The sequence below is a fragment of the Neovison vison genome, chromosome 8, assembly GCF_020171115.1.
Source record: "Neovison vison isolate M4711 chromosome 8, ASM_NN_V1, whole genome shotgun sequence".
NCBI lineage: Eukaryota > Metazoa > Chordata > Mammalia > Carnivora > Mustelidae > Neogale > Neogale vison.
Window position 1 is genome coordinate 69,422,800 of NC_058098.1, and position 22,055 is coordinate 69,444,854.

General features: G+C 37.1%; 1 protein-coding gene across 1 annotated transcript in view; it reads right to left on the minus strand.

Annotated features, from left to right (window-relative positions):
• The window catches only part of TMEM131 (transmembrane protein 131), a 217,029-nt gene that overhangs the window by 60,923 nt on the left and 134,051 nt on the right, over positions 1–22,055 (minus strand). The window contains exons 6-11 of the mRNA XM_044263853.1: positions 18,266–18,382; positions 15,935–16,057; positions 11,856–11,936; positions 9,472–9,622; positions 9,312–9,368; positions 7,840–7,901 (exon numbers count right to left, since the gene is read on the minus strand). Coding sequence (XP_044119788.1) covers positions 7,840–7,901; positions 9,312–9,368; positions 9,472–9,622; positions 11,856–11,936; positions 15,935–16,057; positions 18,266–18,382 — 591 coding nt within the window. The remainder of the gene's footprint in view (positions 1–7,839; positions 7,902–9,311; positions 9,369–9,471; positions 9,623–11,855; positions 11,937–15,934; positions 16,058–18,265; positions 18,383–22,055) is intronic.

The following is a 22,055-nucleotide window of genomic DNA, read 5'->3' on the forward strand; positions in this document are numbered from 1 at the left end:
GCTACATGCTCTACTGAACGCGAGAGAGCAGCAATGAAATCTTGACCATTTTCAAACATGCCTAAGGTGGCAGTTCAGTAGGAACAACCACAACACTTTTTGAGTGTTATCAGCCTGCACAAACCAGAAATAGCTAAGCAATGATATTTATTAAAATATAGTCACTCTAAGTTGTTGGTGGGAATGCAAACTGGTGCGGCCACTCTGGGAAACAGTATGGAGGTTCCTCAAAAAGTTAAAAGCAAAGCTTCCCTACGACCCAGGAACTGCACTATTTACCCCAAATACTAGCTATTTACCCCAAAGGATACAAACATAGTGATTCGAAGGCGCATCTGAACCCCAGTGTTTATAGTAGCAATGTTCACAATAGCCAAAATATGGAAAGAGCCCAGATGTCCACTAACAGATGAATAAATAAAGAGGTTGCATGTATATACAATGGAATATTACTCAGCCATTAAAAATAAATGAAATCTTGCCATTTGCAATGATGTGGATGGAACCAGAGGGTATCATGCTAAGCAAAGTAAGTCAGTGAGAGAAAGACAAATACCATATGCTTTCACTCATATGTGGAATTTAAGAAACAAAACAGATGAACATAGGGGAAGGAAAGGAAAATAAAATAAGATAAAAACAGAAAGGGAGGCAAACCACAAGAGGCTCTTAACTGTAAGAAACAAACTGAGAGCTGCTGGAGCAGAGGTGGGTTGGGGAATAGGGTAACTGGGTGATGGGCATTAAGGAGGGCACTTGATGTAATGAGCACTGGGTGTTATATGCAACTGATGAAACACTAAATTCTACCCCTGAAACTAATTACAATATATGTTAATTAAATTAAATTTAAATTAAAAATATATAGTCACTGTAAGAAGTAAGATCTTAGAATACTTGATGAAAAATGTTTTTCTCACATGAAACATTACTTTAAGATTTTCCTTACCAGAGGAAAATTTTTATATTCAATATTATTACATATATAATATATACGTATATATATTATAGCAATAGTATTTAATTGATTTGTGTTTTATATGAATGATCTGTTCACTTATTATCATTAAAAATAAAAAACAAACACTCAACCCCAAACCAGTTAAAATTCATTTTCCAAGGAAACAAAAACACGGTCAAACAAATGAAACACTTAAATAGTTGGCTCATTCTGGTGGCTTTAAAGGAAAAATAATACATAATCATTAACTTGTATTAAGTATATTTACACTAACAATCTGTTTTAGTATCAGTCACTAACTGCTGCTTACTAAAGATCATTGAGAAGTGGAAAAACTATGGCAAGATTCCCAGGAAAGGCAGCTTGCACATGTTCTAAATATAGTTCTAGCCTTTTCTCATGATATTCATACCCAATTAAAGCTCAGTAGCTCTCAAGTAAGATTCAAAGGTCCAGGACACTCTAAAACTACTCACAAAAACATTTGAGCAAGTAAGGAAAAAAACCTTTCAGAATGTAACAATTGTATTTTTAGTAGCTACACAAATTCACTAAAGCTCACATCAAGTTGACAGTGGTAAAACTGAAAAATACATCCCTGTTTCTTATACATTATCAGTAAGGAAACTTTATGCAAATATTCCTCTTAAGATGTCTCATGCAAATTTATTCCATCATTTAGTCCACACTAATGTTTTTTAAGTGTTGAGGAAAATGATATTCTCAGAGTTGCATTATACACCATCAATGTCAGGTAGGCTTGAACCAGGTATCTTGTCCAATTGCAGGTAAGAAACTTTTATTTTGAGACACTTGCTTTAGGGGTCCCATATCTAGAACGATGAAGAGACTGAATTCCCTGAAGGGGAATTAAAAAACCCTCCAGCTTCTGATTAAGATGTTACATATTTGTATTTCTTGATTGGAGAAGTGTCTGTTCATATCTTCTGCCCATTTTTTGATGTGTTTGTCTGTTTCGTGTAGGTTGAGTTTGAGGAGTTCATTATAGATCCTGGATATCAACCTTTTGTCTGTACTTTTCCAATCAAGAAATACAAATGGCTATCAGACACATGAAAAAATGCTCATCATCATTAGCCCTCAGGGAGATTCAAATGAAAACCACATTGAGATATCACCTTACACCAGTTAGAATGGCCAAAATTAACAAAACAGGAAACAACATGTGTTGGAGAGGATGTGGAGAAAGGGGAACCCTCTTACACTGTTGGTGGGAATGCAAGTTGGTGCAGCCTCTTTGGAAAACAGTGTGGAGATTCCTCAAGAAATTAAAAATAGAGCTTCCCTATGACCCTGCAATTGCACTCCTGGGTATTTACCCCAAAGATACAGATGTCGTGAAAAGAAGGGCCATCTGTACCCCAATGTTTATAGCAGCAATGGCCACAGTCGCCAAACTATGGAAAGAACCAAGATGCCCTTCAACGGATGAATGGATAAGGAAGATGTGGTCCATATACACTATGGAGTATTATGCCTCCATCAGAAAGGACGAATATCCAACTTTTGTAGCAACATGGACGGGACTGGAAGAGATTATGCTGAGTGAAATCAGTCAAGCAGAGAGAGTCAATTATCATATGGTTTCACTCATTTGTGGAGCATAACCAATAGCATGGAGGACAAGGGGCGTTAGAGAGGAGTAGGGAATTTGGGTAAATTGGAAGGGGAGGTGAACCATGAGAGACTATGGACTCTGAAAAACAGTCTGAGGGGTTTGAAGTGGCGGGGGGGTGGGAGGTTGGGGTACCAGGTGGTGGGTACTATAGAGGGCACAGCTTGCATGGAGCACTGGGTGTGGTGAAAAAATAATGAATACTGTTTTTCTGAAAATAAATAAATTGGGGAAAAAAAAAGATGTTACATATTTGTGAAATGAACAGAGGCAGGGACACTTTTAAAAATGTGTGAGTCTCTATGTCTGGCATGCTATGCAGAAAGGGGAAAAAAACCTTAGGAAGCTCTCTTAAAACTCAGTTTCCATGGTAGATGGGCCTGTCCCCTGGCCGATAAGGTAAGCAGTCTAAGCTAACACCATCTCAAGTGGACCAGTGCAACAGACTCCTAACTCTATGTAGTGCATTCTCCACAAAGTAGCTACTACGACCTTTACAACACAGATGATGATCTTTACAAATCAGATGATGTCACTCCCTTGCTTAAAATTCTGTAATTTGCTGTTGCACTTATAATAAAATCTAAACACTTCCCAAAGCTCAGAAAGCCATGATTAACTCTCTGGCCCTCACCTTATACATTCAACCCTTCCTTGTTTCCCATGGCATCCAAAGCTGTTCCCGCCTCAGGCTTTTGCACTTGCTTTTCCCTTTAATGGGAACTTTCATCTGCCAGCTTCTCTTATGGGTGCCAACTGCTTACTCTTCAGTTATTAACTCAAATGTCAGCTCCTCAGAGACAACCCTATCTAAACCATCTCCCTTACTTACATGCCATTCTGTTTCTTTTTTTGTTAGAACTTGGTTCAATTTACAATTATGTTGTATACTGGTCATCAGCCTCCCAGCTAAAAAGTGAACTCAATTAGGGGTGGAAACCTTGGTTGTTTGATTTACTGCTGTGTTCTCAGTACTTAGCACAGAAGCTGGCATATAGCTGACGCTCATTAAATATTTACTGGGTGAATAAAGGAAGAATGAATGAGGAAATATGACAAGACTACCAAAACACTGGCAGAATTTAGGCTGTGGATATTAGAAAAAATACATACACGGGTAGCAAAAGATGCAGATATACAGACAGGTATTATAGATCAATAGGATTTTAGTAGAAATACTAAATATGAAATTAAAATGATGTATTTGCAAAGACTTGATTGGTGTCATTATATACTAATATACTTTTAAGTAACTTTTGAGTTTTTATGGTTGAAGAAGTCTTTAAAAAAAGTTCTGGGGCGCCTGGGTGGCTCAGTGGGTTAAGCCGCTGCCTTCAGCTCAGGTCATGATCTCAGAGTCCTGGGATCGAGTCCCGCATCGGGCTCTCTGCTCAGCAGGGAGCCTGCTTCCCTCTCTCTCTCTCTGCCTGCCTCTCTGTCTACTTGTGATTTCTCTCTGTCAAATAAATAAATAAAACCTTTAAAAAAAAAAAGTTCTGATTCATCTATCTTCTTTGGAAAATTAGAACCTGTGTATGTTATAGGACTGTTGTATTAAATAAGGTAATCCACGTATTAAATAAGGTAATCCATGTGAAGAACCTAACATAGTGCCTGACCCATAGTAAGAACAAAAATGTTGACTTATAATGTATCCTAAAACTCTCTAACAAAAAGGAGGAACATGAGCCTCTTTCCTTCTCTTTTATAACTGAATTTCCTCTTTCCTAACTATGGTATTTTTTCATTCATAGTCTTATGATTGGTAATTTCATTTTAAAGAAAACATTTATTGGAAAAGGCATTTAAAAAACAAGATTTTATTTATTTGTTAGAGAGAGCACAAGCAGGGGAGAAGCAGGCAGTGGGAGAAGCAGACTCCCCCCTGAGCATGGAGTCTGATGCGGGGCTCTATCCCAGGACCCAAGGATCATGACCTGAGCTGAAGGCAGACACCTGGGTGACTGAGCCATCCAGGCGTCCCAAAAGACATTTGTTTTGGTCCGTTCACTGTATGTAAAAAGTTGGACAAAATTGCTTGGGCTAAGTAAAGTCATTTTCCCATCAAATCTCTAGACCCTCACATTTGGAGAAGTGATTGCAGGCATCAAGTGTGCCCAACAAGAAAGCTCTCACAACGACCCTGCCCTGTGCAACGGTGTCCCACAGACAGAAGAAACCAACCATGGACAAACAGCATGGAGAACACACAAAAATAAAAATTATCAGACATCTTAAATTGAGGCAACAGCAGGGTGATCCATCAGTGACAGTCAATGTCTGCCCTACAGGTGAAGAGCTGCTGTCTGCAGCAAAAGAGGGATCTTCCAGTGTGTTGCCAGGAAGTTGTGCTAGGAGAGGCTTTCCCAGTGGAGAAAGCACTTGAGCTCACCCCAGAGAGAAAGGGCTGGGGGGAGTGGTGGATATACTACCACAGATACAGTAAATGTGCTCTATGTAGCCAAATGGGCTAAAGAAGAAATCAGTATCAAAAAGTTCAAAGAAGGTAAGTAGGTTGTAGCCAATAGAATCTAAACAAATCTAGCAGAAGGAATTATATTCTATTATGGAGGAAACCCAGATAAACGAATTCAGAAATTTTTTAACAAAAACAATCATAATTCTGGGTAAAGAAAGATTTCAAAATGTTAACATTTTAGTGATACAGAGGGCCTTTGCATTTCACTGACCAGTACAACCTAAAACGTATGTGTGTTCATGGTTGGAGAGGGAACTCTAACAGATTTCTTTTTTTTTAGTTTGCAAATGTGAGGATAATGGTGTCAAGGGAACAAAGGGGTTCTCCTACTCTCTACCATCTTTACCCATCAGCTAAAGGATGTTTTAATGGCAGACAAAAATAGAAAATTAACAAAACCAAAAATTAATTCTTTTAAAGATTTTATTTACTTACTTGACAAAGAAAGAGAGAGAGAGAGAGCAACAGACTCCCTGCCAGGGAGGCAGCCCAATGATCCCAGGACTGTGGAATCATGCATTACTGAAGGCAGAGGCTTAACCGATGGAGCCACCCAGCTGCCCTCTTTCAAAGGATCAACAGAAGTGACAAACCTTTAGCTAGACTGACCAAAACCATCTTTAAATACAGAGAAGACTAATTTACTTAAATCAAGAATGAAAAACAGGACACTGCTACCTACTTCACAGGGACAAAAGAATCATAAGGGAATACTATGAACACTGGTACACCAACCAATTAGAAACTTGAGACACAGTGAAAAAAATCTCTAGGAAGACAAAAGCCACTGAAAGTGAGGCAAAAAGAAACAGACAATCTGAATAGGCCTAAAGAGACTAAGTTTTGAAACTTCCCACAAAGAGAAGCCCAGGCTTACAGGACTTCATTGGTGAATTCTACCAAACATTTAAGAAGAGTTAACACCACGTCTTCCAAACTCTTCCCAAAAATAGAAGAGGAGAGAATACTTCCCCACTCATTCTACTGGAAAACAACAATAACAAAACACAGCTACCTTTATAAGACAACAGGTATTTTAACACCAAACAAAGAAAACAAGTATATTATTACAGAATGGTCCTTGTCCAAAAGGGTGCTCTTATTAACACACATATAACTCACATCTTTATAAACATTTACACTGTTCTTATTTTGCTCATTTTTCCATATACTTTGAAAATGTCAATATAGTTAAAGAGACAGAATGAGTCCCTAACCCCTCAATATAGTAACAATCAGCATTACGTATTTAGGAAAACATAATTAATTATTGCTAAAATAGGAATTACAAAGATATCATACAACAGAAATATTCACTGTAATATTTTCTTATGTAAAAGGTCATTACTGGAGAACATGGTGATAGTTTCATTCCACAGAGACTTTGATGGTAATCTTTTCAAAAACTGAATCAAAAAAAGTTTTTTAAAAGAAGCATATAAAAATATTGCACTAAAGCTGCTATTTAAAAAGAAAAATAACAAAACAAAGAGATATAACGCTGCTGTTCATACTGTTGTGTTTTGTTTCAATGGTACCAGGGTGGCCAGGTCAAAAGAGCTGTTCCTTGTCATCTGTGGTGGGGTCCCAACCCGTATGGACCCCCTGAGAAGGACAGGTGTGAATCACAGCAGACCCAGGCAACTGGACCACAGGTTTCTTTCAGCCTGCCAACAGTGGACAGGCAGGAATTCCAAGTGGGGCAGTTTCAGCCCAGAGTAGAGTTGGGGAAGCTCCCTACCAGACCCCATCTCCCTAGTTCTTCTACTTAGCAGCAAAAAATACTAGGTCAGACAGCAGGCCACTGCCTGGACTATGATCAATGAACACAGTTACTGCACATTAAGATATGGTTACCTGGGATGACCATCTCTTGCTCCCTCATTTAGGATTTGCAAACTCTCCTCTCTTTGGTCCATGCTACCAGCTGGCTAAAAACTCTGGGTTTGGCCATGGATGGACAAAGGTCCCTAAGTCTCATGCCCATTTGATGTATCTCATTTTATCAGAATTCTCTGATTTAGGCTACTGACATTAGCACAAATTATAATAAAAATGTACTACTTTCTTTTTCCATTATTTCCTATATATGTATCTTCAGGACTTCACCAGGAGGTAAAGTTGTGGACCAACGCAAAATTTGGGTCTCTCTCTCTTTTTTTCCCAAAAATCGTGGAATGGCTCCCCAATTCCACTGTAAGGCCTAAAATTCACTTGTTTCATGTGCATGTGTGAGGGGAAAAGAGGACCCTGGTTTGTAGTCTGCTATCTAGCATGCTGTAGTAGTTGCCAGTTAGAAGGATACTTTGGACAAATACTAACAGCATTCTCACATTACCTACTATATCTCTTTGCTTTACTATTATTTCCCAACTCATATGAACCCTTTCTACCCCTCTCTCTTTACTTACCCATACCTTATGTCTAACAGCTAAACCTGATGGAATCATTATAACCCGTTTTTCTTTGCACACGGCACACATCCTAGGATTTATCAGAATCCACAAGCTTCTTAAATGATACCTAAAGAAGAACCTCAGGGACTTTGGTTCAGACTTGGCTTGGGGAAGATCATCTACTTTCCTTCTCATCTTTAAAGGTGGTTAGAGGAAGAATAGGTTTCTCACATCACACTTAGAACCCAACTACACTAGGCCACCATAAAACAGAATCATTTAGAAGAGGAGTTTAATTAATTTTAACTTTCTCTTAAGTTTAAAAGCAGAGAATATATAAATTTGGAAAAAATAGATAAAAACTTACTGTTATTGGTACATCTTTTGTTCCTGAATTTAATAAATGAAGGTTTAAAACTTTTGGTAGATCTGTTAAAATTGAAGAAAAGAAATATTTCTTTAACATGTGTGCTTTACAGCAAGCTAGAATTTTTACCTTATTAGATATGAGACTGAACCTATTCTAGGATATGAAAAAGAACTACAATTACATTAGTAAAAAGAATGTGATCCTACCCAGCTCATAAGGATACAGTGTATTATAAGAACCATGCCCTCCTAAATAATCAGAAAAACAAAACATAATTTTTTTTTTAAAAAAGATTTTATTTATTTATTTGACAGACAGAGATCACAAGTAGGCAGAGAGGCAGAGAGGCAGAGAGAGAGAGAGAGAGAGAGAGAGAGAGGAGGAAGCAGGCTCCCTGCTGAGCAGAGAGCCCAATGCGGGGCTCAATCCCAGGACCCTGGGATCATGACCTGAGCTGAAGGCAGAGGCTTTAACCCACTGAGCCACCCAGGTGCCCCCAAAACACAATTTTTTAGTGGAATTAGTCATTATTACTAATCTTTCAGTTTTCCAGGAAAGCATAAGGAAGCAAATTAATAATGTGCAATGTGAAATTATCACATTAAAACCAAATCCAATTTTCAAAAAGGGGTCTTTAATCCTAAACAACCAAATTCTAATTATACATGACCCACAGAAATCCCAAATTATAACTATTTCTATTTTTTTCTTAATAAATCCTTTAGCATGAGTGATTTCAATTTTAGAAATCGAATACTTTCTTTGAACATCTGGGGCAAATTTAACATTATGTTAATATAACTGAATAATTAATGTTAATAATAAAATATTAATAAAATTAAGAATAAAATGGCATTATCTACTTCTAAGAATCCAGAAATAGTTTATTTTTATTTTATTATTATTATTTTTTAAAAATTAAAAAAAAATTTTTAAAAAGATTTTATTTATTTATTTGACAGAGAGAGAGAGAGAATCATAAGTAGACAGAGAGGCAGGCAGAGAGAGAGGGGGAAGCAGGCTCCCCGCTGAGCAGAGAGCCTGATGCGGGGCTCAATCCCAGGACCCTAAGATCATGACCCGAGCTGGAGGCAGAGGCTTAACCCACTGAGCCACCTAGGCGCCCCTATTTTACTATTAAAAAAAAGATTCAGCATAACTAAATATGTGACAAACTAGATTTAAAAACTCAGAAACTATAACTTCTGCCTCACTGTTCTGTTTAGAAGACTTCACTTATCTCATGACCTTGCTTTTCCACCTGGTAAGCAATGGTGTCCCTCAGAGGAATGGGGCATGAACTCGTGAGGGCTCAGAGTTCCCAACAGTAGGTTTCTACGAGATCGTGTAACTCACTGAAAGGTAACTCTGAGTTACCAAGGAGTTAAAGAAGAGTCAGCCATTCAACACTGTTCTGAACAGAGAGTTTTTTTTTAAAGACTTAGAAAAATACTGTCTCTTTTCTTTACCTTGTGTTCGTAGTGTACCAAAATCTAACATTTCGGTTGAGGAATAAATTCCAGGAGCTTGGAAAAGAGAAAAGTAAACCATTAGATTTTACTTAGCCCAAAGTAAGATGTACTAGAGACAAAACAAACACATTTGGAGCTCCTTCGGTTTTCTACTAACCTGTTGTAACTTCTACCTCAACAGGAAGAATGATAAACTCTGTGCTGTCTGAAGCATTCGTTTTTATTCTGATGAAGGCTGTGTGGTTATCTGCTTCTCTGGATGAAAAGCTGGCTCTCATCACTCCCTTGGTTTCATAAGGAGGAATCTCCTGACAAGTTAACAGACCATATGTAGCACAGATTTTGTAATGTTCCAAAACCACCACAGTTTAGTGAATAAGATGAGAATGACTGAAAGATGATTATTTTATATGCCTACTAAGAAAAAAAACCACATTGCCACTTAAATATATTCCATGGGTTGTAACACACTTCAATTTTGAAGAACATTAAATGTGAAAAAAAAGTGCATCTTAGAATTGACGAAGCATGATATAAAAAATTGAGCAAAGAAAAAAATCATCTGGAAACAAACGGTCAGTTGCAAAATTATCATTAAAAGATTGAATTATTCTATAAATCATTTATTCTTTAACGTGATGTTTGTGTATACAATTCACTCCTAAAATTCTCTACAAATAGACATGTCACTATTGGAGGGAAATGCTTTTCCAGAAGTCTACAGAAATTTCTTTAAATAATAACTTAGAGAACTGTTTAAATGAAAGTGTCCTTGCATTTAAAACTAAACACAACAAAGCTTCCCAGGCAATTGTAGTTCACCAACTGCTTTCAGTAAGACTCTTAGCAAGTAAGATAGCAAACATTTTCAGGCCTGAACGACAGAACATTCAGAAATACACTAGAAGGAAGATTCATCAGGAAAAAAAATTTCTTTTTTAGATGTATTTTTTCCTGGTTTTACAACAATCTGGCTTCCTTGGGACCACCAGAATTTCTCTCCACCCACCTTTTGGTATATTTGAGGAGATCCCTGTGATATAGAATTTACTGGTCTTCACTTACCTCTAATCTCTTAACTTTTTAGCCTCAAAGTAGGAAAGAAGTGATTGGAACCCTCCTGGGGCCACTAGAGAAGCACCATCCACTTCCCCATCTCTAGGGAGCTGACTGGTCTCTGGGCTTTTCTTATGTACACTGTAAATGGGCTGAGGGTGAGGTCAAGGACAACTGACTTTTCTTACTCTAGGTTTGTAGGAATAAGAATAACTTTATCTTTTCTTGTAGCCACTGGGAGTCTTAAAACATTATGCCATCTCTGCTATCACTGATCACGGTTCTTAAATAATGAGAAATCTCAATTCTCTGATGTTTTTTGGTTACCAATTATATTTCACAGTAAATTCTTAGTTGTTCTATCTAGAATTAGAATACAAGTTGAATAGCTTATAGTTAATTCTCTGAAGCACTGTTTTAAATACTATTTCTCCCAAAGGCTTTTCAAACACTAACATAATTTCAAGATAAAATATTTTTTGTGAAAGGATATACATGAACCACCCATTACATATTTCTATCTGCTAATGTGTTCCTGTATCGGAGGAGTTAACCAAATCCCTGAAAAAATATTTCTAATTGCTCAAGTCAACATTCTAAAAATGTCCCCTCTGCATCTCTTCCTAGGATGAGACTGGTCAGAAGGCAGAACAAGAGGTTAGGTGTGTTTAATAGAGCAATTAATAAATAAATTTGATATTATGAACTTACTCATACCTGTAAAGTCTGTTGTCTCCAATTATGGATGATGAGTGGTCTGAGTGCCCTCGGTATAAGAACTGCACCTCCTGTGCTTTTCCCCTCTTTGATTAAGGTGTGGTAAATAACATTTAAAGAAAAACCCTCTGAGGACAGGAAACTGTACAAATAAGGTAGTTGCTACATATTCACTGACTTGGCTAATATTTGCCAATATTCTCTAAGAAAAGGTGGTTCTCTTAGAATTGACACAAACTAGTATTAACTATTCAGTATATTAAAGGTGGATGTAAATCACCTAAGAATTTAAAGTGTTCCAAACTGTCATGAGGGCTTAACTACATTCTCTCTGAAAATGTCATTACTATCAACAATAAATCTGCATGTTCAAGTCTCTACCTCAAACATATAATGGATCTTTCCCACAGGTTTTTTTTTTTTTAAATTTTTGGTATAAAGCACATTATAAATGATTATATTCAGAGACAACATTACCAATATAATTCTATGAAAGAATAGTTGAAATCTCTTCCTTTTCACAGAGTGGGTTAAAGCTTCCACCAATTTTGTTCATTGCTCTTCCCCAAAATTACTACTTATACTTTTCTCTCCATGTATCATCTAATTTTCAAACATATCTGATGTAAGTTTAAAATTAAGATATAATTAAGGGAAAGTCACCCACATTTATATAGCTGATAAATGTGGTATATAATTTCTGGTGTATTTAAGAACATAATTGGTTCCATGTGACTACACATGAGAGAAAAATACACCATCACTCACCCACAGTTTTCTGGTACCTCCTTGTTGACCCGTTGGAAGTTCTAGGTGAAGATCTCCTCCACTAGAGTACATTTCTACAACCTGTGACAAAACAGCATGTGATGGCTAAGTTCAAAATCACATTCTCAATGCAACTGATTTGCTGTTAAACAGAAATACGCCTGACATCCTGTGTCTTAGAACAACTTAAAAACATTTACAGATATAAAAGTAGGATAAGTATCATGTCTTATCACTGGAGTCAGTGATTCATATGTGTGACCAATGGTGGTTATTTTTTATTAAAACAAAGTAACTTCCAAATATTAAATTTAGAGTATAGTTATATCAGACACTGGATTAAAGAAAATCCATCCACAGAACACCTTTTATTTTTTTCCGAAGGAAAAACACTTTATGGAAATACAATTTTTGTACTTCTTATAGTAACATGGTACATTTTTATTTATTTATTTATTTGAGAGAGAGAGAGAGAGAGAATAAGAGAGAAAGAGAGAGAGAGCATGAGAAGGGGAAGGGTCAGAGGGAGAAGCAGACTCCCACCAAGCAGGGAGCCCAATGTGGGACTCGATTCTGGGACTCCAGGATCACAACCTGAGCCGAAGGTAGTCACTTAACCAACTGAGCTATCCAGGTGCCCAACACAGTGCTTTTTTCAGTCACACATTTATATCAAGATTAAGCAGATCTAACAACTACTATAATAGTGAAATAGTGAAAAATGCATCATTCTGGGATATATTTAACATTTTTAATGCAGTATGGCAGTATTTAGTTTCTCTTGGCAGCAAAAATCACAGGAACTGTTAATAATACCTCTGTGGCTTGTACCTATACTCATGATTTTGCTGAGCTAAAACTGATGTACGAATAAACTACCCATATTTCAAATGCACAACTTGATAAATTCTGACATACATATATAGGTGTGGAGTTACCACTGCAATTAAGACCCTTCCTCCAAATTTTCTTCATGGCCTTTGTAATCTAACTGTCTCTTTCTGCCCCCTCACACTCCCTAGCCAACCAATGAGCTGCGTCTTGCCATTCAAGATTAGTTTGATTTTCTAGAGCTTTATATAAATGGAATCATACAGTATGCACACTTGTCCTAGCTGCTTTTATTCAGTGTAATTATTTTGAGATTGATCATGTTATTGTATGTATTAACAGTTCTTTTCTATGTTATGGTTATGCCACAATTTTTGATCCATTCACTTACTGATGGACATTTGGATTGCTTCCAGTTTTTGGTCATTACAGATAAAGCTGCTATGAACACTGCATTTCTGTAAGTCTTTGTGTGAACATCTGCTTTCTTTTCTTTTTGGTAAATACCTAGGGATAGAATGAGTCATATGGCAGGAGACTTTCCTTTAAGAGCAGGTAACCCAGCCTCTTAAAAAGAAAGAATATACTTAATTTTTTATATAAAATTTTTTTTAAAAGATTTTATTTATTTATTTTAGAGATAGAGATAGGGATAGAGAGAGTGAGTGCACGCAAGTGGGGGACGGAGTGGAGGGAGAGAGACAAACGGACTTCGCACTGAGTCCTTGGTGGGGCTTGGTCCCACAACCCTGAGATTGTGACCTGAGCTGAAATCAACTGGCTTAACTGGCTGAGCCATTCAGGCACCCCAAGAATATTCTTAGTTAAATACAAATTTGGGGTGAAGTAAAAGAATGGGTGGAAGACCTTCACTTGTTTTACCACATAAGTCCTTTAGGAATACATAAAAAAAAGACAAAACAGGAAAAACAGCAATACTTTAGTATAAACTTCAAGGTTTTTGGTGTATATTGTTAAAATAACACATTTAGCAAAGACTAACAAGCTAAGATTTTCTTTGAGTATTATTGCCTGCTTTCTGTTTTATTACAGTGTTCCCCTATAGTCCCAGTTGTATTAATAGTGATACCATCTAAACTGATGGAGTGACTGTAGAACCTTTGCTGAAAAACCAGAAGACATCACATACTATTTTGTTTATTCTTCCAAGGTATTAAGGAAACAAGCACAACAATGTGTGGAAACAGAAGATTAAAATGTAGACTACTGATTGTAGGGAAAGGAATAAGGAAATGGGGACAGAAAAAGGCTACACTATAAAATTCAAAGGAAAGATCACATTAAAACTAGGAACACGACATATTCCTGACTTTAAGTCCAGTAATATTTATTCTAATTAAACAACATACAGAAAAAAAGAGAATATATAATTTATATAAAAAAAACCTGCACAAGAATATTTATTTTTGTGTCCATATATATATATATGCAAATGCATTATAAGGGGGGTTTGGTAGTAGAGCTGTGCTAATACAACAGTTATCAGCTATGTGGTTATTTAAATTTAACTGAAATAAAATAAAATGAAATGTTCAGTTTCTCAGCCACCCCAGCCACAAATTCAACTGCTCATTAGCCACGTGTGGCTGGTGGCTGCTATACTGGACAGGGCAGATACAGATATATCATTGAAGAAAGTTCTATTGGATAGCACTGGATTAAAAAGTGGAACTCAAGAGGATTTTTGTTTCACATGTTTGAGTTAACTTTTTTTTTTTTGCACAGTGAGAACATACTCATGTTTGTGCTTTATCAAATCAGATGCAATTTACGTATTTTCTTAAATTTAAGAATTTAAGAAATTTACAGTATTTTCTTAAATTTAAGAATAAGACTAATGACACAGTATAACACAGAACCATGAGGTTAAAGTGCCTTCCAGATAAATAATCTGTACTGGTTCTAAGAGGGCAGCTTTGGCTTTTCCATTCGCTCTCCTGTGTGCTGGTGCCAAGTCCAGTGTGGGATATATTCTTCATTAAAATGTAGTAACTGGAAAAAGCCCAGATTAACAACAACAACAAAAATCAGTTGACTGAAAACGAGGAAAGAAAGCAACAGGAATTTATGAGATTTCTGTATAATTTGTCATTAAAAATTAGTCAGAACAGGGAAAATACACAATTACCTAAAGTTAGCCAAAAAGATATAAATGATCAACTGATGATGAAGAGGAAACACTTTTCACTTGTAAAAACAGGACAGAAAGGCATTTTCTTCTTTTGTAACAAAGATATCTAGCTAAAAAATCATTAAAATTTGGGCAGAATATTCTTATGAGTTAGCTATGCTCACCAAATGTTAGCTAAGTGTCGGGGAGAAACCCCTTTCTTGCTAATTCAGCATTAATTTCACAATTCATGTTCTAAAAATCTCACTATACTCTTCCTCACTTTCTGTTTATGAACATTTCTGCCAGCGCCTCTGGGATGACAAGAACCATTCTGGCTGTGAAAGCTCTGCAGTTCGCCACAATATGTTGTGCTATCCCTCCAATGGCTATGTTCAAACTACTGTTAAGGCCTGCAGCACTGGTCCTAAAGAACTCTGGGTGTGGATATTATGGACTATTCTGGAAAGCATCCACATCTCCTTCCAACCAGATGACACAAGTGGCAGCAAATGTCACGTAGTTGGAAGTCACTGAGGATGCAGGTGGAGATCTTAGGAATACATGAGGGAGGAACATCAGCCATTCCCACTGTGCCAGATACGAGGAACTAGTGAGAAGATTTCAAACTTGAAAACACTCAGTACTAACAGACTGAGTAAGATCAGGAGTGGACTTTTTAAATAAAAAAAATATGTTTGCTTTTAATCATGATTCTATATTACCCTTCCCTTGGACTTCAATTTCCAGGCCGCCATCACCAAAAACTTATTACCAAAAGTAAGCATGAACAGTGTTATAAAAAATTTATGTCATACTAGAAAAGTAGTGGCCTTGTGTAGCTGAAAACTCCTAAATTAAATGTAGACCTGTTAAAATCTAATACCAGAGGAAACACAGTTTTAGAAGTGGTCCCCAAAATTCAATACCTGGACTACTGTGATCCAAAACTCCAACCGCAGAAAGCTGCACTAAAAGAAAGCCCCCACCACTGTGATGCATCCTTTCAACCCCACTATTTTAAACAGTCTTGAAAACTGTAACAGACTGAGATTTCATACTAAGCATTAGTTTTTGCCAAAATGAAACTCATTCAAAATCACCATCATAAACTCACCTGTAAAGGCTCACTGTGAGGATTGTGTATATTTATTATAGGTGAGAAACTGCTGTTCACAGGAACTCTGGCCCCAAGGAATGGCCTCAATCGATATGGGTTTGGAACCCCAACACCAAATACCTATTTCAAAGATGAAAAAAATCTGAGTTGCTCTGATAATTAACATTTTTATAGTTATAACTGATAGATCCAGGGAAAACGAGTGAGTCTTATTTAGATGGACAAATCTTAACCAATTTATAAAGAACACACATGTAGTTTCTATACTTGATTTGGCTACATATTTGTATTATTACATATATATGTGTATTTGGAATTATTTCTATATCAGAAATTAAAATGATAGCAGACCTTCATGAGCTCATAGAACAGACAAAAGAAGAAAATAGGGACTCAAAAGATTTCCTTACTCTAACCATAAGGAGATGGATCTAGGGCCCAAGGAATTTCTCAAATATCAAGCTCAGCTCCAGGTCATACCAACATGGGAAGACAAGGCCCTGGGTTGACTTACTAAACAGGGTGAGCCAGTCATTCAAATGAGAAATATTTATTAAGTGCCTATGATGTGCTAGGCATAGATATACACATAGTGAATGATTTAATAGTGAATAAGAAAAATAATATGTCTGCTGTCATAAACCTTATATTCTAGTATGACGAACAGACTAGGTAACAATAAAAAAGTTCTAAAAACCAGGTAATGTGATATAGAATAACTGGCTGGGGTAAGGTTGGGAATATTCTTTTAGAGAACATGGTTAGAGCAATCTTCTCTGGGGAAGTGATGTGAGCTGATGTCACCAGCAAGATGAGAAAAAGCTGCAGTGAGAGTGTATTCAGGCAAGGGGAAGTATGCAAAGGGAATGAGGCAGGAAATGGGCTGACTTGTTTGAAGACCAGGAATGCCATGAGAAGCAGGGTCATGGGGTGAGGTGGCAGAGCTATGGGAGAACCTCAGAGCCTTGTTGGCCTTGATCAGAAGTTTACATTTTGTTCTAAGAGCAATAGGACAACATTAGGATTTCCATGGGCAAGTTGACTAGATGTGATTTATGTTCACAGAAGGTCACTCTGATTACAGTGAATGATGGCCCATGGCAGGGACTGGAGGGGTGTGGAGGGCTGGTTGGAGGCTACTGTGTCATCCAGAGAGAAGCAATGGTGGCTTAGAATACAGCAATGGCAGTGAAGAGAAGAGAGGTAGACTCAAAATATATTTAGGAGGGGAACTTTGTGAAAGATTAGATGTGGAGAAGTGAAGAAAGACAGAGGCCACTGAGGCTCTCCTTGAGAATGACCAGATCACAAGCCTCAGGTAGTCCAGCTTGGCCACAACCACCTAGGCAACTGGGGGTGCCTTTGTGGAGTAAAGGTCTTAATATTCTTACAATAGTCTTCACTTACTCAAGAGGTTCTTGTTAAATGAGTGTCATATATACGGTACTTCAAAGTTACTAATCTATGCAAGCTGCTTACTAAACAACCATTAAAGACTTATTCACCATACATAAACACAGGTACCTGACTAATCAGTTTACTATGACACTAATTTTCAAGATACATGGTATGTTCTGGGTCCTGGAGAAGAATGTTGAAAACAGAATCATAGACACTGTCAAGTAAGACATTAGTTAAGTAAGGAGTTAAACCAATGTGTTCCAAGCACAGTATAACACAGTGGTTAAGAGGATGGTTATTGTAGGTACAAAGACATGGGTTTGAATACCTGCTCAATAATCTACTAGTAGCATAATCTGAACCATTATTTAACTTTTCTAAACTTTTCCTTCCCTATCTCAAAAAATGAGGATAACAGTATTTACATAGGCAGAAATGCATTTAAGTTATGTAGTATAGTGCCATATAAGCATTTTTTCTTAATAATCTTGATAACCTTGATATACAAAAGTCTTGATTCATAAAACATTAACTTTAATAACCTAAACAATAATTACATATAAAAAGAACAAATTTTAAACATTTACTAAGAAAAGCAGTCATATATATTTTACTCTTGAAACTATTATCAAGCATAATGTGCAAAGTAAAATTTTAAAAAAATTTAGTGTAAGATATTTTTTTACTATTATTTTGTTAACCAATCTTACATTAATGCTTTAGCTGTAGCTTTAAAAGACTGTTCAGTCTGATCTGAATAGGGATAGTCACAGACACAACAGTGAGTAAAAATGCTCTAAGGCTAAACTCCTGTATTTCCTATTATCCCTGAGTTTTTAAGAGGGTTCTTGATAGGCTGTCATATGACACATCAGAGATGAGAACTATATTTTATAAAAAAATGAAAGTTTTACTCCTGGTTCTTACCTGGTAAGTAAATACCCCATGATTGGATGTGTTAATAAATAAAGTATTTTCTACATTTCCCACTACTCTTGCAAGAAAAACTACATCAAATGATGTATTTCCTCCTGGAAGTATTTTCTGAAAAAGAACAGCAATAAATAAAGTTAAATTAACAACTAAAAAATCCAATTGTGCTGACCATAGTCAAGTAGCTGAAGTTCTCTAAAACAATCATCTTAGAAATATTTCCATGAACTAGGTTCTCCCCCATGAAGGTATAAGCTTTAAATTAGCTAAATTATTCTGCAATGGAAAATAATAAAAAGATGTCTTCATATTGATGTCTATAGTCATATAGCTTTGCCAATTACCAGCTTAAAACCCTGTAGAGCAGACAGTTTCCTTAGATTCTATTCCTTCAACAACCACTAGGCTGGAATCAAGTGCCTAATTATAGGCTGTTCCCTCAATCAGGCAGGGACTGAGCCAAAGCTAAACTTCTTATATAGATGTATTACTCTACTACTAAGCAGCAACTTGTACTATTCTAAAGAAGAAATAAGCCCAGGCCTCAGCCCCCTGACCTACGTCACCCATTCACACAAGGCACTGTATGGGCCCACAACTTAAATTAGAAAAGAAGGCAGGGGTGGCAGTTATTTGCAGAAACTCACTCCTGTTATTTTGTGCAGACTGAAGATGTCATTGTTGTTAGTGAAATAAAACTTTATTACAACAGAACAATTGGGTTACTCACATGGACTTCAAAGAGAATGTGACTGCAACTGTCTGCAATGAAGCCTTACAATGCAGAGTCATCAACCTCTCTCTTTCTGCCTCTATGGATCAAACTCTAAAACACTGCCCAGATTGTAGCTTAAAATACATGGCATTGAGACTTCTGGCTTTACCTTAGGATGGAAAAAGCTGGAAAGAACGCTTCCCCTGCTTATCAACAACCAAAACAATAATTTACAAAATCATAACTTTTCTTGAACCTATAACGGAGTTTGTGTAAAAAGTAACCCAAAATTCAAAGAAAGACATGCACCTCCAAGGAGACATGGGACTGTATTGGCTCACCATGGCAGAGAATGGGAAGATGAGGCTACCATATAAGAGGGTAAAATGTATTCAGCTAAAATGTTCACCCTCTGCTAAAAGCTGAGGGTGGGCTAAAAGGAGAGTATACAACCACTGGAAGCTGGACACATTAGATAGAGGTCACACTTGAACCAAAGTCAGTAACAGAAAGATACTTGGCAAGTCTCTAAGTAGCTTGAAATTAACACACTTCTAAATAACCCACCGACCAAAGAAGTAGTCGCGAGGAAATTAAAATATTCTGAATCAACTGAAACTTAAAACACAACATATCAAGGGGCATCTGGGTGGCTCAGTGGGTTAAAGCCTCTGCCTTCAGCTCAGGTCATGATCCCAGGGTCCTGGGATCTAGCCCTGCATTGGGCTCTCCGTTCAGTGGGGAGCCTGCTTCCTCCTCTTTCTCTGCCTTCCTCTCTGCCTACTTGTGATCTCTCTGTCAAATAAATAAATAAATAAAATCTTAAAAAAACCAACAACCCACAACATACCAAGATACGTTGGCTACAGCTAAAGCAATACTTGGAGGGAATGTACAGTATTACATGCTTATTTTGGGAAGAAATGCTTCAAATGAATAATCTGTGTTTCCAGAGAAAAGACTCAAATTAATAAAATCACGAATGAAAGGGGAGAGATCACAACTAACACCAAGGAAATAGAAGTAATTATTAGGAATTTTTATTAGCAACTATATACTAACAAATGAAGCAACCTGGAAGAAACAGATGCCTTCCTGGACACTTACAAACTACCAAGATTGAAACAGGAAGAAATAGACAATCTGATTAGACCAATAACCAGTAACGAAATTGAAACAGTAATCAAAAACCTCCCCAAAACACAAAAGTCCAGGGCCAAATAGCTTCCCAGGGAAATTCTACCAAACATTTAAAGAAGAAATAATGCCTATTCCACTGAAGCTCTTTCAAAAAATAAGTATTTTATTTATTTATTTGACAGAGAGAGAGAGAGACAGACAGACAGACAGACAGACAGCAAGAGCAGGAACATAAGCAGGGGGAGTGGGAGAGGGAAAGCAGGCAAGCAGGGAACCTGACGTGGGGCTTGATCCCAGGACCCTGGGATCATGACCTGAGCTGAAGGTAGAAGCTTAGCAACTAAGCCACCCAGGCGCCCTGTTTCAAAAAATAGAAACAGAAGGAAAACTTCCAAACTCCTTCTGTGAGACCAGCATCACCCTAATGAACATGGATGCCAAAATACTGAACAAGATCCTCGGTAACAGGTCCAACAATACATTAAAAGGATGACTAACCACGACCAAGTGAGTTTTATGCCTGGGATGCAAGGATGGTTCAACATTCGCAAATCTATCAACATGGTAGAGCACATCAGTAAAAGAAAAGACAAGAACCATACAATCCTCTCAATTGATGCAGAAAAAGCGTTTGACAAAATACAATATCCATTCCTCATTAAAACTCTTCAGAGTATAGGATTGGAGGGAGCAGTCCTCAATATCATAAAAACCATCTATGAAAAGCCCACAGCAAATGTAATTATTAATGGGGAAAAGCTGAGAGCCTTTCCCTTAAGATCAGGAACACGACAGGGATGGCCACTCTCACCACTATTATTCAACACAGTACTAGAAGTCCCAGCCTCAGCAATCAGACAACAGAAAGAAATAAAAGGCATCCAAATTGGTAAAGAATAAGTCAAATTCTCCCTTTTTACAGATGACATGATACTTTATGTAGAAAACCCAAAGATTCCACCCCCAAATTACTAGAACTTATATAGCAATTCAGCAACGTGGCAGGATACAAAATCAATGCACAGAAATCAGTGGCCTTTCTATACACTAAGAATGTAACTGTAGAAAGAGAAATTAAGGAGTCAATTTCATTCACAATAGCAACAAAACCCACAAGATACCTAGGAATAAACCTAATTAAAGAGGTAAAGGATCTGTATGCTAGAAACTACAAAACACTTATAGAGAAATTGAGGAAGACACAAAGAGATGGAAAAATAGTCCATGCTCAAGGATTGGAAGAAGAAACATTGCTAAAATGTCCTTCCTACCAAAACAATTTATACTTTCAATGCCATTCTTATTAAAATACCACTGGCATTTTTCAAAGAGCTGAAACAATCCTAAAATGTGTATGGAACCAGAAAAGACCCCAAATCGCCAAGGAAATGTTGAAGAAGAAAAACGAAGCTGGGGGCATCACGTTGCCTGATTTCAAGCTATATTACAAAGGTGTGATCATCAAGACAGAATGGTACTGGCACAAAAACTGACTCACAGACAATGGAACAGAATAGAGAGCCCTGGTATGGACTCTGAACTCTATAGTCAACTAATCTTCGACAAAGCAGGAAAAAATACCCAATGGATGAAAGACAGTCTCTATAATAAGTGGTGCTGGGAAAACCGGACAGCTATATACAGAAGAATGATGCTGGACCATTCTCTTACACCATACACAAAGATAAACTCTAAATGGATGAAAGACCTCAATGTGACACAGGAATCCATCAAAATACTAGAGGAGAACATAGGCAGTAACCTCTTTGACATGAGCTACAGCAACTTCTTTCAAGACATGTCTCCAAAGGCAAGGGAAAGAAAAGCAAAAATATACACAATGGAATATTATTCAGCCACCAGAAAGGATGAATACCCACCATTTACATCGACATGGATGGAACTGGAGGAGGTTATGTTAGATGAAGT